Genomic DNA, 20,064 nt, shown 5'->3' with positions numbered 1-20,064 from the left:
TTTACAAGGCAGTTTTATTTGCTAAATATTGATCATACAGTAAAACTTTAACGTGACTATTCATTAATTACTCAATCATTTATTTATGTGACTTTTTATTTCTATACCTTCTAAAATACTAAGCAACATCACTATCTGACCTATCAGACTTTCTCATCGTCAAATCGCTACAGCCACACTAATGAAAACAATTTAGTCAAATATTCAAGAACTCGCCATTATTTAAATACACTAAACTTGCTGAACATTTTAATTGATACTTCAATGAAGTAATTACAATTTTCAGTGCAGCTCAAAATAATATGATACAAAAAAATTCAGTGTGTTGCAGAATTACAAATAAACATTACCTCTTGAGCTGAAATTCTTGTGGCAAACATCACAGGTGTGAGGTTTCTTCCCTGCATGTGTAGCAGCATGCTTCCTGAGCACAGCCATGGTTGGAAAAGATTTATTGCACGAATCACAAACAAACGGTTTCATGCCTGTGTGCTCTGTCTCATGCACTAGCATGGTATCTCTGCGCACAAAGCCTTTGGAGCAGTATCTGCACTGGAATGGGTGCACTCCGAGGTGAGTGCGAATATGATAAGTCAAACTACTTCTGTTTAAAAAAGGTCTAGAGCATAAAGGACAGGGAACAGGCTTTTGTTTCTGATTGTCACCATTCGAGTCTCCAGTATCAGATGCTTGGGAAAGCGGTGAAATCTGTTTATCTGAAACAAATATGCAACAAATCAAAATACAGTGGATCTTCCAAGTGAGGAGTTAGGAAGACTTAAATCCTCAAAACATCACACTTACACTGATATGAGTCACTTAATAACCAAAAATACAATTATGGGGAAAATAGCCTCTGAATTTCAAGAATGTTGAAAGTTAATGCCAAACTTTCATTAAAAAATTCAGCAAACAGTGACTTATTTGAACATTACTCTTTTAGATTTCATTAATCTTTAATTAGCTTCATACAGTTATGTATTTAATATGCTGGCTCCATTATGTGCAACAAAATTTCATGCTGCAATAGCAAACAGTTTTTATAGGATGTATGCCAATGTGTGTAAACAATACCTGTTCAACTGCATCCTGTTCAGACTAACAGTAAGGTGCTGGCTAGTCAAAAGTAGGGTCACAAGGCTCATAGTGTGCAGCTGATTTCTGAGGGTCATTGTCATTGAGCCAGTGACAAAGGTGTAGATGTTCAGCCTCAGTCAATGAATATTCCTGCTAAAGCTAATACAATGTGCTGAGCTGCCTACATTTGTTGATTATTAGTCATGGATGCAATACAGACATGTCTGTCAATATTTTTTGTTCAGTTTGTGTATCTCCGCTCCTTGTTGATGCACAACATACTTAGTTTTAATAAATACATGGTTAGAGATTTCACTACTACAGCTATGAAAGAGAATGACTAATTCTGTGACTGATGTAAAGAAACATGAACTTGGAACATTTCTAAAAAAGCAGGGGGGAGGGGTGCACCACCACCACCACCACCACCACCACCACCACCACCACCAAATGAAATAGCACAACCAGCAAGGGGAGAGTGGAGAGACCACCAACAAGCTTGGTCTCATATTTATATTGTGTCTTTTTACATAAATTTACTGCTGAAACCTAGTTTTCTGACCTTTCCAAATGAACATTATGCTTTCTGCCCACTGTAACATCAAACTCATGTAATGGATGCACACTTACTATGTAATCCAAGGAAAAAGCTACCCAGTCAGTAACTTCACTTGTGGGTAGCTGACCTGTTGGGTTTGAATTGACACCGTAGATTCACATGTACAAATAGAACACGTCAACAGTCCTAGGAGATATATTTTGGTCCATTTTGTGTCATGTAAGGAAGTGTCTATCGCAACATTGAAACTGCATGAATCTTCCCTGAATGAAGTGTCATTAATAATGGAAGCTTTTAAAGGAACACAAGTAATCATCACCAGGTTAGAAATCTAATATCCACCAACTCACTCCTTATTCACATAACAAACTACATCCTTACACTTAACTACTACTTCTTTAAGGAGAACATTACAAACAAATCCATGAGGCCCTCCTACGCCAATCTGTTCATGTGTCTTCTAGAGGAAAACTTCCTAGCCATCCAAAATTCCAAATGCTTTTCGCATCCCTGTGAAAGACGAAGGTGCAACACATGTCCGCTACCAGAACATCATACTCCAGCCCCATCATAGATGTACCCTGTCCTATCAGAAGCATGGCCACCTGGGAACTAGTTATAGCTTACACCAGTTCTGCTGTAATTTCACACAGCATTTTAGCTGAGTATGACCACCAACCAATTTCACCCAAATGAATAGCTACCACCAAACTGTAACCAAGAGAAAAATTTACCATCCAGGGAAACAGCACACTGTCAAGCAGGAGCATAACATGATGCCAGGCACAGTATGCTTGATTTCATTTGATGCTTTATCTGTCTATCTGTAACATTCCCCCAAATGTCCGCTTCTCTGTAGTACATACATGGGAATGGTCATTCCAATACATCCTTCAATCCTATAATCCACCTGGCCTTAATCTATACTAGCCCCTCTCCACACCGCCTCCATTCCAGCCCCATAACTGGTAACTTCACTCATTCAGACCTCAGAGCCTCCTCTTCACAGTCACAATGTCCCTCTTTCTCTGTTCTACCTCACCCTCCCATAGAGTCCTCCATGTTACCGTGTACTGTGCACAACTTTCTCTCTCTCACTCTCTCACACACACACACACACACACACACACACACACACACACACACACACACACACCATCAACGATGTAATTAGCTGGAAGAATGTTCCATACAGATGTGCATGTGTGAGTGCGGGAGGGGGGGGGGGGTTTCAAAGTCAAAGACAAAATACCGGAACAAGGAACTACTGCACTGAAAGACAGTTTCAGCATTTTAAAGTGCAGTCAAAATACTAGCGATATGTATTTATCAGAATGAAGCTAATTTTAACTAAAATGTATCTTGGCATAAATAAAGTTCAAATAAGTGGGTGGTCGCCATATTTCTTCAATTTAATCTGCTGCCAAAGCTTCACAAGCAATCATTGTGGATAAAATAATAATGCTAACACATAAATACATTTAAGCTATGTAGTAAAACATACTCTTCTTATTATTATTATTCTTATGTTCAGGACACGGAAATCAGGTTTACATAAAGGTGGTGTTACACAGCTTTAATGAATGTTAAGAACTATGTTATGCAATACACACCTGTAACAGTATATTTTATTAGACACAATCAATTTCAGTCTAGGATCAGTTCATCATTTAACCCAAAAACCATCTCAGTTAAATATTTTCATAACTAGATAACAGTTACCAGACATACAGCATTCCACCACTGATAGTACCTGTGCATACGTGATGTTATGCGCAGTTAACCTCATAGATGTTTGTGTGTCAAACACACAAATGTCTACGAGTTTAATGGATCGTATTATTATACATCTACAGCTACTACCAGTGTTGGAAAAATGTATATCTGATATCCATTAGTCTATTTACACATACACATAGCTGAGATGGTTTCTCTGAGCAGGTGGTCTGATTCTAGACTGAAATCAATTGTCTCTAATAAAATATTCTGATACAGCTATGTACAGCACAATGCAGTTTTTGAAAACCAGTTTTGTTGTTTTCAAAGGCAACATCATGGCATTCATCTTTTGCAGTTAGGGGACACAATGGAAAACTTAAATCTGGATAGCTAGATGATAATTTGAACTTCATTCCTCCCAAATGAGAGTGTAATGCCTGCACTACTTCATTTGGTCAAAATACGAGGTGTGATTTCAAAGTAATTGCGGATTTTTTAATTTTGCAAGCTTTATACAATTTTTTTTTTTTTTTTTTTATTGTTTTGGGCATTAGACATTATGGTCAGTAAGGAATACCAGCTAAAAGTTATAAGCTGTTATGTGCTATTTGTGTGCAGCAATCCAAAGAAAATGGCCAGAATTGTGGCAAAATCGCTCATGGAAACTGAATCATGATAATGCTTCCACTCTCACCTCAATGCTTGTCCGTAATTTTTTGGCAAAAAACAAAACCATTTTGTTGCCTTAGCCAGCACATTCACCGGACATAGCCCCTTGCAGCTCCTTTCTATTCCTGTAGCTACAGAGAATCATGAAAGAACATTGTTTTGGCACCATTGATGAGATAGAAACAAAATCACTGAAAGAGCTGAACACTATAACAAAAAGTGAGTCTCAGAAGTTCTTCGAAGATTGGAAAAAGCGCTGATAAAAGTGTATAATATCTAAGGGGGATTACTTTGAAGGGGACAAAGCTGATGCTGATGATGAATAAATAAAGAATATTTTTAAAAAACTAAAAAGTCCCATTTTTTATCACACCTTGTAAGCGGAGCTATTACATATTATAGAGTGCGAAATCTCAACCGTGGTGGGACCAACGAGTTCCTTTCTTGAAGAATGTCATTATTACAAAAATCAAATGGTGAAAAATGATTTTATCAAAGGTCAGTAAATATTGCAGTTATCACTTAAAGTCATTAATATCAACAACAACATATAGTGCAAAATTAGAGGTCAAGTTTCATAATATAATCTGGAGTAAAGCAAAAAGTTTATTTAGCTACATGATGTGATAGCATCTGCATGTTATCGGAACAATATGTCCAACTGTAGCAACTACTTTTTATTGAATGCTTTTCCCATCTGATGTTAGTAAGGATCAGATTCCAGGTTGGAATATCAGCTGTTATGGAAAGGATAGTGCCCCCCTTGTCACCCAACACCATCTTGGAATGGAACAACTGAATTTCATCCTTCGTTGGGGCTTTGATTATCTATCATCATACCCTAATATGAGGGACAGTCTACCCAAGATTCTTCCCACACCTCCTGAAGGTGTGTTCCGTCACCCAAATACACCTACCCTCCACAACATTCTAGTCAATCTGTATGCTATTCCAAATCGCAACCCCTTGCCACAGAGATCATATCCCTATGGAAGAGCCAGGTGTAAGACCTGCCCAATCCAACCACCCAGCACTTCCCACTCCAGTCCCGTCACAGGCTTATCCTATCCCCATCAGAGGCCAGGCCACCTGCGAAAGCACCCATATGGTGTACCAGCACTGCTGGGTTTGTTGCTATTAACAAGCTATCTGCCAGGATAAATGGTGGCCACCCTGTTCAAAGGCTGATTTCTCAACCCAGGTCATCTGGATTCTACCCTCCACCACCACCCTTTCCAAACTGAGCAAATGCAAGTTATGCTTACAACACATTCTCCACTCCCAGAATCATCCTGGACTCAACCTATGGTAACCTCCTATCCCCACACCCTCCACCCAGCAGTTTCTGCCCCTTCTGCCCTATCACTTCCTCCCAACTACGTTCCTTCACCCTTACTGCTCACTGCTCTCTGCCAATGCATCCACTGATCTTTTCCCCTTCTCCGCTCCTCTTCTTTCCTTTCCTTTCCGTTCCCTTTTTCCCTATCCTCCCTCCACCAAAGCTTCCCAACACTGCACAGGGTAGGCTCATCTGCTGCCTCTTCTCCCCCACCTATACCCTGCTACCCCTCCTCCTTTCCTGATCCACTATGGACTGTTGCTTCCGTTCGATGCATTTCAGTTTTGGTCTGCCCTGAAAAGCCAGTGATAGTGGTCATGTGTGTGAGGTGTGCTTGCTTGTCTGAATGCATGCGTGGTCTTTTCTTTTGATGAAGGCTTCACCGAAACCTAAATGTGTAACAATCTTATTGTTGTGACTGCCTGCAACACAGCATATCATTTTTACAGTGAGTAGCAATCTATCCTTTCCACAACTGTTAACATTAGTACAGAAATTGAACAGAATACAATAGAATACACTGTTCAAATTTTGCAATAATACTGCTACAAATAAATAGATTATGTTCAGCAATAAATGTTAGGAGGAAGAGTGCCCATACTTGGAGGAAAGGTGGGGATGTCCCCTCCCCTTTTCCCCTAGCTTTCAGGAAAAGGAAAAAATATAACGTAGTCAAGTCTTTTTTTCCAAGGAAAAAACTGAAAAGTCAGTATTATGCAGGTTTTTAACAGGGTCGAAACAGGAACTTTTTTATGGCTACTTACAAGTTGTCACTTGTCTTTCAATACACTAAAAATACTCCATACCCCAGGTCCAGCCCCCCCCACCTCCCCCTCCCTACAAATTATCTCCTGCCCTTGGTTAGGAGATCACATAGCTAGCTGGAAAGAAGTTAAATCATATGGTGAAACAAAATGATACAAGGTTTAAGTGAATTACATGTGATTTTAAGAAATTTAAGAACTGCATTACAGATCAGTGTGTGTCAAAAATTTGTTGTCAGTTGGTTTGTATAGTTTATGAGTGGGCAAGAACATGTAGAAAGTCTTATGTAAGACTGGCAGTATGTGACACAGTGACAATGCTGAAGTAGGTAGATGTTTATACAGAGAGATTTGACACAGATGTGCAGACTGTATGGAAGAGCATGGCATTAATGGAAAGACACATCTCACTTTTTCTTGTGGTTTCATTAATATCTAAATCTTGTGACTGCTCTTAATCTGGCGTCAGTCAAAACTGGGAAAAGTGCATGAAAAAAGGCAAATTTTACCTGTGAAAATTCATCAATGTATTGGACAAAATTGAAGCGTTAAAACTGACTTCTACTCTAGAAGCAAAAAATGTAATCTGTGAACTTAAAGTAGACTGAAAACTGATAATATTAAAGCCATCTCTAATTCAGCAAGTAAAATATAATGGCAAAGGAAGAAACCATTCTAACTTTCATATCCATGTTCAAGTGAGTCATAAAACTCTAGATAAATACTGTAAGTTATCAGCAGTAATGAAGCTGATTACAATGGTAAAGACTGAGAAGGCAGGTCATCATATCCCATCTCTTTCTTCTACTAATTTCCTTATCCCCCCTCAATTCCTCATGCCTCTTTACTCAAATATTTAATGTCCTACTTGACCCACAAATATCTCATTTTCACTTAATTCCTCCACAATACCATATCTACTCCACTCCTGTTTACCCTTTGAATATGCAAATATGAAGCACTCAAGCACTTATTACACAAGCTCAAGTTTCATCACATTTAGAAAAATGTCTGCAAATATTACAATGTTTCAAAAAGTACACAATTTAAAGTGGGTGAAATTTTAGTGGGAATGGGTCAGAATGATTTACAGAAAAATATCTGTATTTGTCTTCAATGAGGTTTTTAGTGGACAGGCATTGAATGTGTTGTCATATGCCCATTCTCACGGAGAAGTAGACAACAGTTCAGTGCATATGGATAATGAAAACACAGTCTAAGCATAGCAAGACTGTGGAGACTATTCTAACTGTGAAGTACCAAATGAGCCAACTGCTTGCAGTCCAATGCAGGAATTTGAAGAAACAGACTGTACAGTGTGTAGTCCTGTGTATCCTTGTAATATCCTGTCTCATCAACGTTAATAAATTCAATTCATTTTCACTCATCTGCAGGTGAATTTGGCAGTAGCCACTGACCAATGTGTTTGATGCAAGATCCCCGTTTGCTTGTGTATGAAGTTCATTTCATACAGAAATTGAAACCAAAGGACCACTCAGAATAGAGTAACTAGCCATGACAAATTATAATAAGGGTATTACAAAGATATAATTTTCAATGACAAGGGATATTTCCACTTTAATATATCTGTAAACAAAACAATTTGCTGCTTATTGGGCTCAACGAAGTTTTAGTGTGGATTGTAGTGTCACAGCAGCTTCATTGTGAAACTGTATTAATCAATTTACTGGTGAAGAAAGGATATGTTCTCACAGTCAATCCATTTTTTCCATGAAATCATTAAGTTTTACCCTATTAGCTGGATCACATTAGTGACTTGTGGTTTCATCAAACTAGTGTCCCATGCCACAATACTGACAATACAATCAGTTTTATACTTGACAGCTACCAGGTTGACTTGCCTCCTTTCACAATGACCACACCTGCCCAGGTTCCCCTCTCCCCCTCTCTGTCTGTGATTGAGCACCGTGTAATCTTTTTTTTGGGATGTTTATAGCATTGCTTTATGAGAATAGTTCACAAACTTTGGTTAAACATAAGCAGGTATTAAAAAACATTATATAGTTTTTTTACCTTATTAAAGCAAGCTTCAATGGTCCCTTCATCTAAAATTTTGTGCTGATGAATTTCATTGTCCTACACACTTCATTTGATCTGCACATGTGGCTGAACGTATTTTTTTCATGTGTATAGCCTGATGTATTTTTCAAATTGTGTGTTTCACAGGAAATCGAAAGACAACTTCCTCTGTTTGCCCTTTCTAATAGTCCCATCACAATAGCGCTCGACAGTCACCGAAAACAATGCTGTCAATTAGCAAGCCATATCTTCCATTACACATAGTCCATTTCAGTAATTAATTTGGCATTTCACTACTGACCCATGAATTCTGTCACACACACATTGTCATTTCAAAAATGGACTTCAGGTGAAGAGTAGTAGCACAAATCAATCTTTTGTGCTAGTAGCTAGAGTAATAGCATATTTCAGTGCTGAATTTCACTTCAGAGGAGATGCTTGGCAGTATAGGTTCATTAAAACAGTTTATTCTCCAATCAAATTTGGTTAGGATCCTTTCTGAAGTATGTCATCATTTAAATTTGGCAAAAATAATTTGATCATACAATGAACTTCTTTCCAGAAGTCACATTGACTTAATTGCTTATAACAAATGATAGCTGGTAATATAAATAACACTTTGTAGTTGTCTGCATTCATTTTACCATATTTTGGATGAAATGGGGGTGATCACACAGCATTCTGATCTAATACGACAAATGAATGTAATGCTTCCAAGAACTTTTCAAGAATTTGTTGATCACACCTTAATATAATTCTGGCACTTTTTTACTTATCTTTCACTGAATGTAGAAGAGTGTAGCACTTATAAGTTCACAGCTGTTTACAAAGCCTGATGTAATACATTCACCATTTAATGTGGTTTTAAAGTTCTGCCAGCTAGTATTCCACATATCTTCTACTAGCAAATTCAACCTTTTTCATTTTTGTCTTGATCTCAAATCTGAGATGAGTATGTTTGTTTCAAACTATTGTACAAGTTTCATAATTATTTTTATCAAACCTTTGTACTGGTTGCACAATTATTTTTTATCATCAATTTGAGTTAATAATTTCATTTCATACTACTGTGTTTGTGTCACCAATTAATTTAGCATTTTTGTAACTCCGCAAATGATTTTTCTGTTATTGGTATTTTTAGAGAATGACTATAGCACATTTCTTTTTTCACTAGACACATTTTGAACTTTAGTTATGGAAAGTAGTTGGTTGACTGTTAATATTAATCTTTCATCAAACAGTTCATAGTTACCAGTTTTTGGGTATATTTCTGAAGCAAGTATAGCATTTGTTTGTATTGGATCTTGTGACTTCTGGTCCAATGAATATGATAGCCTGAATTCGAGCTATTTCTTACTACGACGACATTTTAAACTTTTTTGGAATACATCAAAGTTAAATATTACAGTACCTATTTTGATCTAACACCAAGTGGAAGTTATGAATTGTCTGAAGGTAGCTTATTAACTTAGTGTCTCTGCAGCATTATATTTGTTAATTACTATTTCTGTCACTTCCTTAGACACAAATTATCTGCATTCTTTATTAATTCTCACGACAATTACATCCACTTTTTGGTACTATTTTTTTCTTCTCTGCTGGTGTTAGCATAGTCAATTTATGCAAAGCTGTAACTGATGCATATACCTATTCTTTATTGTTCCAGATGAAGGAGAATAATGAAGCATTTGGAAGCAAATTCTATTAACAAGTTCAAAGCTTTGCAAATGCCCATAAAGGTCATATCTAAATTAGAGTAATATTTTCTATAAGCATGCTTCATGCCTCTGATATATTTTATTGGTGAATAGTTACCCTTGTGAGTCTTTGTACCAGTTCAGGAATTTCTTGTATCTCTGTTACATAAAAGTTATACCAAAATGTGAATTTCCACTTGTTCCTGCTTCACAGTGTTTTTAGTTCAACACGTTCACAGATAACCTCATCACCTTAATGTGAACTCTTTCACAAGAGCATATGAAGCACTACAAACTAAGTATACAAACTAAGTATTGTGGATAGATTTTCCAAGGATGATCTCAGACACTTGTTAATTATTTAGTAGGTTTGCAAATACTTCTGACTTGTTACGCACACTAAACTGTAAAATGTGACAAATTTCCTAAGCCACCGTCGTGTTACAAAGTGGATCATTAAACAATGTTTCATTCAGAGTGTCTCGTTACATGCTTTAATGGCATACTGCAGATTATGCATCAGATCTTTGAAATGTAGGTACGCTTTCATGAACCCTCTTTTGAAAAATTTTAATATATTCCATCATGGACATGTTTTGACTGGGATTGTGGCTCTGTACTTTTACCCACACAAACCAAAGTAAGTGCATTTTCCAACATTCTGTACAAATTGGAGACATGTCAATTCTTGTGCTTATAAAAGTCCTCTTTGCTAAAATTTTTCATCTTTACTACAGTTGACACAGTCCACAGTAAGTGGTTGTCATCATTCTCACTTGTTGCATCACTAAAAGTTAAGTTCTCATTCAAATGTTTCCTCCACACTAAAATGTTTGTACAGTCAGTTATATACAAGAACTTAGCACAAACGTATTTCCTGGTGACATTTTTACATGTCTGTCTACAACTAGCATAACTCATTTTTCAAAAAAAAAACTGTTATGATTTAAACAATGAAATCACATGCTTAGCACAATGTGTATCAAGAATTTATTCTCATTTTCAAGTGCATTTGTTTTCGTGAATATTTTTGATGACGTTTGCACGTGTGGTTTTCTGCCTATCTTGCATTGTAGGTGTCTTTTTGAGACACAGAATGCCACACACAAACACACACACACAAATCATCAGTTACAATGTTTGTTTTTGTAATCATATCTTTTAGTCTGGCATAACGCTATTGTTCACAATGACATCAACTTTTCACATAAAAAGGCATTCTTTGACAGTGTGCTTCAGTTCTGGAGCAGTGAATTCAAGTGATGGAGTGATATTTCAACCATATCATCCTATTGTCAGAAAGGATGAAAGTTTTCACTGTGATGTAACCTTTTAAGAAATTAGAATAGTAATAATGAACAACTGACTAATCAAGTTGCCAGTCACACAGTGTCATTTTCACTGCATAATCCCTAAGAATCTACAGGATCATGTCAGAAGCAGAAATTTGCGTTATTGCTTCCTAAAGGATCATTATCAGGGTGAATCCAGTTTTCCTCCTTTTGTGGATAGTTGGCAGTAATAGATCTTAATCCATCTTAAAGAATTAATGTTCCTCTTTTACTTAGTCTCAGTTTTACTTCCTTAAAAATCTGTTTCTCTTGATGTCAATACTTTTACAGCAACTACAGATGAAGATACTGTACAATACTCCAATTAATCAGTAATTAATGCTGAATACACATTAAAAAGTTAAACTTTTTGTCTTTTCTTCCAATTTGGTGATCTGCACTTTACCAAACAGGCATATTTCATGAAAGCTGACATTCCAAGGTAGAGGTATTTGAGATAGTCTTAGTTTTCAAAGCTTATTTCTAATTAGACATCTGTTGCAGGGCTATCACTACCCTAATTTTGTTTCCATCTTCTATGAATTTGCTTATCATATTCATACACAAAATGAATCTGACAATAATTTTCTCTTCAATTCTTTCATCACCGCTTTTGATATTTACCTGTAAAGAACAAATAACATAAAAATCAAAATTTTGTGGAAAGTAGTATACTAAAATAATGCAAAGTATACACAGACTCAGGAAGTAATCAAAGCATTTCACTGCACAAACATTTGAGTAACTCAGTAATTAATACATTAGGCAAACATTAAGTCCTTGGGAAATCAAGTGCGACTTTTACTCAAAAAAATAAATTTGTAAATGTGAGGCCAGTGAATCCATCCTGAAAAACCACAACTATCAGAAGACTATCCTGCCACCTCCTTTTCTTTTGGATCATTGGTAGAAAAATATTCTGAAGGAACTGAAAGTCCTTTTACATCACCTGGCTGATCAGATGTGCATGAGCTTCATCAAGTTTCTGAAATATCAAATGTCACAACTTCTGACCTTAACCCCTATTCATGGTCTTGCTCATGAGTGGTTGAGTTACTTCTCCTTAAAGCACTGGAATATTGGAGTATTTCCACAGCAACTGAGTGCACATTTCTTGAAATCAAATGCTCCAGTTGCTTATTATATTGTAGCTTTGTTTACACAATGGTTCGCAACTCGATTAAAAATCACTGTCCTTCATTTTAAGTGGCCATGCTAATGACAGCAGTGTCACATAATTTTTTAGCTTCTGATATTTCATTGACATAAACATTACTCTTAAAATATTAAGTATGCTCCATTCAGTAACATTACACCTGCTAACAAGTAGGATGCTCAAACAGGTTCATGAGCTTCTTCAATGCTAAAGATAATGCACTGTCATTTTGCTTCCCGTTTTACCAAAAAGGCAGACACAATACCCTGTTAACTTTTGAGCTTCCTTTTGCATGCTTTGCTATGTCATATTTCTTTATCCTGTTTGACAACAAACAGACCTTTATATTTCCATTGATTATATTTAACTTATGACCATACAATCAACACACTATTTTCACTGCAGTGTCTTCAGCTTGACTCATTTCTTCTTTTGGTCTCTGAATCAATGTGATGCATTAATGACACCCATCAGTCTAAGATACAAATTTAAAATGCTTATCACATTCTTGCACTGGAACCAAATAAGTTCTTCCGGACATTGCAGTAATTTCTTGTGTTTACCTTAAATATTCAGTCTCATGAGTTGTCTCCCACTTCTTCACTGCATGTTCTGTTTATTTTTGTAAAATTAAATCCATAAACCCCAGAAAATACTATAAGAGCACAGTATTTGCTGCAGTGGATAATGTATGTATGTTTTTGGTAAGAAAAATGTAAAAAAGATGTTCTTCAGAAATCCCTTTTGCAGAAATTGTTGTTTGGAACAAACGTCTGCTTTCTATGGACCTATCCTAAAGCCAATAATGAATTCATATCACAGTACTCCAAATACAAATCTATAATAAGGCAGTCATCATCACAGATCAATGCAGCTACATCAGAAGACTAAACAGTCAGTTTAATAACATCAGGCACAATAATTCATTTATCAGTAGTTTAAGATTGAACGAAATGAAATTAATGAAATTCCAAAAGACATGCCAACCAGACTATGTAATTCAGATTTCAACTCCAAAGGAATGCAAATGTGTTGTTCTGTCTAAATCCAAACTGTTGCCATGCCTCTGTTCACTAACTCCATATCATTCACATTCTTATAAACATATTCTCTTTGTGATGATAGACAGTTTGCTACTTAATGTATCTACCACTACCACCTTTCCATTATAATCCTCTTGTACCTATGTCTTTCTTCTATTCTTTCTCCTGCAGCTTGACAGACCCTAAATAATTCTAAGGGCACAAAGAGAAGCATTTTTCTCTCTTCCCTCCACTGCCATGACCTTTCTTTTGATATTTTGCTTTTTATTTAAATGAAGTAATTTTCTGACTGTCTACTAAGCATCACTTACCTCCACCTGATGCCAAATTTTCTATCTCCTCTTCGCTTATTTGCGCAAGTGCGGCAATTTCATCAAGAAGATTCCTGGGGAAAAAATGAGAACAGAAAATATTTTCATTGTTTTGTAAAAATTTATGTCCAAAACAGTGGTACAGCTAATGCACAGCATAAAAACTGAATTATGATTAAATACATGTGATACACCTACATAAGAACTGAAAAGTTCAATTTCCTTCACACTGCTCTGACCTTTAGTCCTTCACCTGATATAGCTACATAGTTTTATCTCATCCTTACATATCCTCTTCCTTTCCCATTAATCTGATTTTCTCTCTCTTTGGTACCTTTACTTGTCTGTTTGTTATTTCTTAATTATTTTGTTTTCATTTTTATCATTTGTTACAGTTTAATAAATTCTTTCAAAAATCCTCTTATTTTCCAAACCCTACACCCCTGATATTTTCGTCACATAATCTTGGCAGAAAGAAAACAGACAGGAAGAGAAGAAGGTATTGTATAATGATGCCATCATAAATTATGTACACTGCATTAGGAATTCAGTTTGAGTTCAAATGACGTAGGATGAGAATATATGGACATGAACAGTCAGGAAGACCAATGAGAACAAAATTTTGTACTTTATCAATGACATCCACCAGACTGTGACAATGAGGCATCAGTTAAATACGAGAGAAATAGCAGATGCTACTGGTATCTTATACAAACACAAACAAAAGAATTTACGTGAAGACCGACATGAGAAAGGCAACCTTAAATTTGATGTTATCTACTTGTTGCTGATAAAAAATCCACACCTCGAATAAATGCATATAAATTATAAAAATGTATGTATGTATGTTCCACATCTCCCAAACGACTGGACCAATTTCAACCAAACTTGGTACACACATCATTTAGTGTCTGGAAAGAATCACTGCGGGGGTACGAAACACCCACCCATGAAAGAGGCTGGTGTAGGGATGAGGTTGATAAAGCAGTGTTGCCCATGATGCGAGAATACCCGAGAAATTTAACACACACTTTCAATCCTTTACGAAACTTTTTCTTGGTGATGACAACCCCTCCCCCCCCCCCCCCCCCCCAAAAAAAAAAAAAAAAAAAAAAAAAAAAACTGAAAGAAGAAAAGTTTTTCACTTACCACATTTTCACTGTTCTTGCATGAAAACTATCTCATGAAGCACAATGTTTCAATTTATTACTTCTTTACTACTAACTGCATTCATGGCACTTTTGCAGTCTGTATTCATATATACCACTGAATGTACCAGAAAAATTACACCATTTTACAACTCTTAGTTCAGGAGATACAATGTCAAACACTGAATGTGTGAAATATAGCATTGCACAAAACATAATTCAAGAGATATGATGTCATAAACAGCAAGATGGGCGAGACACTGCTGTATCATGCATGAAGTTTTAATTTTTTTATTACTTCTTTGCTACTAACTCCATTCACAACATTGACAGGCATTGAGGGAGAATGAGGAAATGGGGACAGATGGGTGGAGGATGAAATGGACAAAGAGACAAGGGAGGGGGAAATGGACAGAAACATGAAAGAGGAGAGATATCCAGAGACGGGAGGAGAAAGGGACAGATAGAAAGATGTGGGAAGAGGAGATGAACAGACAGAGGGGAAGGAGGAAATGGCCAGGGAAAGGGAAGGGGAGGATATGGACAAAAATAGGAAAAAGGAAGAGATGGACAGAGAGAGGGGAGAGCAGGGGATTGGAAAAGAGAGGAGGGGGAGATGGAATTAGAGGGGGGAGGCACAGATTGAGATTGAGATAGATAGAGAGAGAGAGAGAGAGAGAAAGAGAGAGAGAGAGAGAGAGAGAGAGAGAGAGAGAGAGAGAGAGAGAGAGAGTGAGTGAGTGAGTGAGTGAGTGAGAGAGAGATATGGCGATAGACAGAGAGGTGTGGTGGAGATTGATAGAAAGAGCGAGAAAAAGGAGATGGACTTACAGAAGACTGGAATAAATACATATCCAGACAACACTGGGTACTCAGCTAGTATAGATTACAAATGGAAAATTATTATCTTGAAGGTTGTACTACTGTCAACAACATTCTGAAAATGAGAAATGTTTTATGACGTTTACAGCAAAGAACAGATTCCAAAGAAGAATGAATCACCTAATGCCAGACACATGCATCACTCAAATTTTCCTAGGAACTCTTAGCCCTCCATAAGCCACATATATTGGCAAAAATAAAATTAATACAGAAAGGAGATACTAGGATTACAGGAACTCGACAAAGCAGTAAATAATGTACAGGACAAGAAGGGTATTTGGGGGGGGGGGGGGAGGGGGGGGGGGGAGGTTGGATAAATGGAAAAAGGGAGGGATGAATATTGACTGATTAATTAATTAATTAATTACATGAAACTATCAAATTGCACTAATTTATTACATTCCATTCAATCTTTGGAGTGTTCGAGCAAGTCTTCCATTTTTTCCTTCAGTCCGCTTTCTGACTTTACTTTCTGGCAGTACTTAGTATTTGATAATGTTTGGCTGTACGAGTTACTGCTGAAAATGTCTCATGAACTAATATGAGCCTTTTCTAAATCCTTTTTGACCTGCTGGATCCAAGATACGGTTTTGAGTTGTTCTATGTACACTGCAGCTTTGTGGGCATGTTTTGTTGGGAGTCAGTGGATGTGCACATAAAATTCAAATTTTCTTTTTTTGAGGTTTGTCACAAGATTCTGTGCCTTTTTCAGTTGTTTTTCAAAACTGTAGTCTGCATTCATCTTCTGTTCTTTTGTGACAGAGTATCTACATCTACATCGATACTCTGCAAATCACACTTGCCTGCCTGGCAGAGGGATCATCAAACCACCTTCACAATAATTCTCTATTATCCCATTCTCAAACAGGGCGTAGAAAAAATGAACACCTGTATCTTTCTGTGCAAGCTCTGATTTCCCTTGTTTTATTATGATGATCGTTTCTCCCTATGTAGGTCAGGGTCAACAAAATATTTTCATATTCAGATGAGAAATTTGCTGATTGAAATTTTGTGAGGAGATTCCGACCACAATGAAAAACACCTTTGTTTTAATGATGTCCACCTCAAATTCTGTATTATGTCAGCAACACTCTCTCCCCTATTTCGCGACAATACAAAAGGTGCTGCTGTTCATTGAAATTTCTCGATGTACTCTGTTAATCCTACCTGGTACGGATTCCTGAGCAAGCAGCAGTACTCCAAAAAGAGGACACACAAGCAAAGGGTAGGCAGTCTCTTTAGTAGATCTTTTACATTTTCTATGTGTCCTGCCAATAAAACACAGTCTTTGGTTAGCTTTCCCCACAATATTTTCTATGCGTTCCTTCCAATTTAAATTGTTTGACACTGTAATTCGTAGGTATTTATTTGAATTTACAGTCTTTAGATTTGACTGATTTGTCATGTAACAGAAGTTTAATGGATTCCTTTTAGCACTCATGTGATATCCTCACACTTCTCATTCTTTAGGGTCAACCGTCAATTTTCACACCATACAGATATCTTTTCTAAATTGTTTTGGTCTTAAGATGACTTTACTAGACAATAAATGACAGCATCATCTGCAAACAAACCATACAGTTGCTCAGATTGTCTCCTAAATTGTTTATATAGATAAGGTACAGCAAAGGGCCTGTAACACTACCTTGGGTAACGCCAGATACCACTTTTGTTTTACTCAATAACTTTCTATCAGTTACTATGAACTGTGACCCCTCTGGCAGGGAATCACATATCCAGTTACATAACAATAATCCACAAGCATGCAATTTCACTACAAGCCACTTGTGTGGTACAGTGTCAAAAGCCTTCTGGAAACCTAGATATACAGAATCAGTTTGAAATCCCTAGTCTATAACACTCAACACTTTGTGTGTGTAAAGAGCTAGTTGTGTTTCTGAAGAATGATGTTTTCTAAATCCATGTTGACTGTTTACCAATAGACCATTCTCTTCGAGGTAATTCATACTGTTCAAACACAATATATGTTCCAAAATCCTGCTGCATATAAACATTAATGATATGGGCTTGTAATTTAGTGGATTATTCCTACTATCTTCCTTGAATATTAGTGTGACCTATACAACTTTCCAGTCTTTGGGTACAGATCTTTCATCGAGCGAATGGTTGCATATGATAGTTAAGTAAGGAGCTACTGTATCAGCTTACTCTGAAATGAATTTAATTAGTATACAATCTGGAGAGGAAGACTTGCTTTTATTGTTATTTAAGTTGCTTCAATACTCTGAGTTCTTAGAACTCTGCAGTCTGCTTTGAGGATATATTCCAGATCACTTTTACCATGGGGTGTATGCATTCTGCGGCTTCACGCTTGATAATTGAGTTGTAGTGCCTGGTATTGTGTGTATTTATGTACTTTTTTTGGTAGATGATGTAGGTTTTACTGTATCCACTCCCATGTTTTTGTATGTGAATTTTCTGTGCCACCCCCCTACCCCATAGGTTCAAGGATTCAGCCTAACTACCTGAAGTACGGAAATCCCTTGATTTGTCCACATTTTGTTATCAGTTTTTGAGTCCGATGTTTTAAGCATATGTACCTCATTTTTTTTTTGGAAACATGTGGAGGTAACTCATCCAGCACAGTTGAGAGTTTCTATCAGTTTGATTGCTGTCCCCTCTTCTGTAAGTATTGGCAGGTCATCTGCAAAAGCTGGACAAGAAATCTGGATGTCATTTTTGTGTGTTCCAAGTTGTATGGGTTTCCAATAGTTTTGTTTTTAAAGTTTTTTTCTAACTCTTGGATGATTTTGCCCAGAACCAGATTACAGAGGATAGGACACAGTTTGTCATCCTGTTGAATACTGGTTTGATTAGAAATGGTTCAAACACCTCAACCAGGAATTTTATTATGGGTGTGTGTTGGTGAATGTTCGATGAGATTTCAGTTTTCAGGTCATATTCTCATTCTTTGAGGATGATAAAGAGGGTGTGGTGATCAACTGAATCATACTACGCCACAGTCAGATACACCACTCACATATGAGGGTAATTTTTAAACTAAGAACAGATAGCGCATTGTGTCCGTGCATCCAGTCTTGTGGCATCTGTTCATGGTCAGCCACTCTTGGCCAGTCTTTCACTTCGGCACCACTATGTTTCACATCTCTACCAGTGTTGGTTTCATGGTTTATATTGCTTCGTTTGTTGCCACATCAATCAATAATCCCACCAACTGTGATGTGTGCTCGGTTATTTGGTTCTTAAATGCAAAACAAGTTCATCCTGGTGAAATTCTCCAGCAGATTGTTGAAGTTTATAGTAGACGTGTAATGACTAATGGAAGTGTGTGAATGTGTGTAAATGGTGTAGGCTTTTTAATGAAGGAAGGACAAATGTTCATGATAAGAATGATCTGGATGGCCTATTGTCGGGAATGAAGACCTGACATGAAATGCTGATGAGGAAATTTGCCAAAACAGGCAGTTCACTATAGACTAGTTGCATCAGATATTTCCCACAAGTTACAAAATCAGTAGTTTTTCATACTGTTACTGACAAACTTCACTACAAAAAGATATGTGCAATATGGCTGGTGAAAATATTGACAGAAACACAGAAAACAAAAGCGAATGACACATTCTTTGTCTGTTTTAGGAGTGCAATCACAAGGATGGTGATTTGTCCTTGCATAACACTGTGACTGGTGATGAAATATGGGTTGTGTACTTCACTCCAGAGGATAAATGTCAATCCAGTGAGTGGCATCATTCAAACTCCCCAATGAAGCCACAGAAATCCAAACAAGGACATTAAACACAGAAATCATGGCCACAGTTTATTGGGACTGGAAAGGCATTCTTCTGTTAAACTTTTTAACAAGAGGAATGACAATAAGTGCTGAGAAGTACAGTAAAACATTATAAAAGCTTAGGCGCGCTACACAAAAACACTGATTGGGCTGCTCTCTAGCGACAACATTCTGCTTCACGACAATGCTCGGTCTCATGTAGTGGCAAGAACAAAGACACAACTGGACTAGTTTCACTGGGAACTACCAGATAATCCACCATACAGCTCTGACTTAGCACCATCACACTTACATCTGTTTTCAAAACTGAAGGAATTTCTTGGTGGAAAGTGTTTGGAAAATGATGATATGCTGAAAAATGCTGTTACCAACTGGTTTAAAGGTCAGGTGGCAGAGGTCATTGAAGCCGAGATCCAAAAGCTGGTGCCACAACTTTACAAATGTTTAAATGTTCATGATGACTATGTTAGAAAGTGAAAAAATGTACATAATGTAGTTTCTGATCAATTTAATTCAATAATAAAATTTCTCTTACTCCATTGCAAATTGGTTCTTAC

General features: G+C 36.9%; 1 protein-coding gene across 2 annotated transcripts in view; it reads right to left on the bottom strand.

The window, feature by feature from the left end:
• LOC124545329 (gastrula zinc finger protein XlCGF7.1-like) overlaps positions 1–20,064 on the bottom strand; it is a 107,042-nt gene that overhangs the window by 7,687 nt on the left and 79,291 nt on the right. The window contains exons 3-4 of one of the 2 annotated variants that reach the window (XM_047124230.1): positions 13,706–13,779; positions 351–716 (exon numbers count right to left, since the gene is read on the bottom strand). In XM_047124230.1, coding sequence (XP_046980186.1) covers positions 351–716; positions 13,706–13,779 — 440 coding nt within the window. Of the gene's footprint in view, positions 1–350; positions 717–11,439; positions 11,820–13,705; positions 13,780–20,064 lie in introns of those variants that run through there. The other variant, XR_006967604.1, reaches the window with a different exon arrangement.

This window comes from Schistocerca americana, chromosome 8, assembly GCF_021461395.2.
Source record: "Schistocerca americana isolate TAMUIC-IGC-003095 chromosome 8, iqSchAmer2.1, whole genome shotgun sequence".
NCBI classification, from domain to species: domain Eukaryota; kingdom Metazoa; phylum Arthropoda; class Insecta; order Orthoptera; family Acrididae; genus Schistocerca; species Schistocerca americana.
This window is presented reverse-complemented; position numbering and strand designations above follow the sequence as displayed.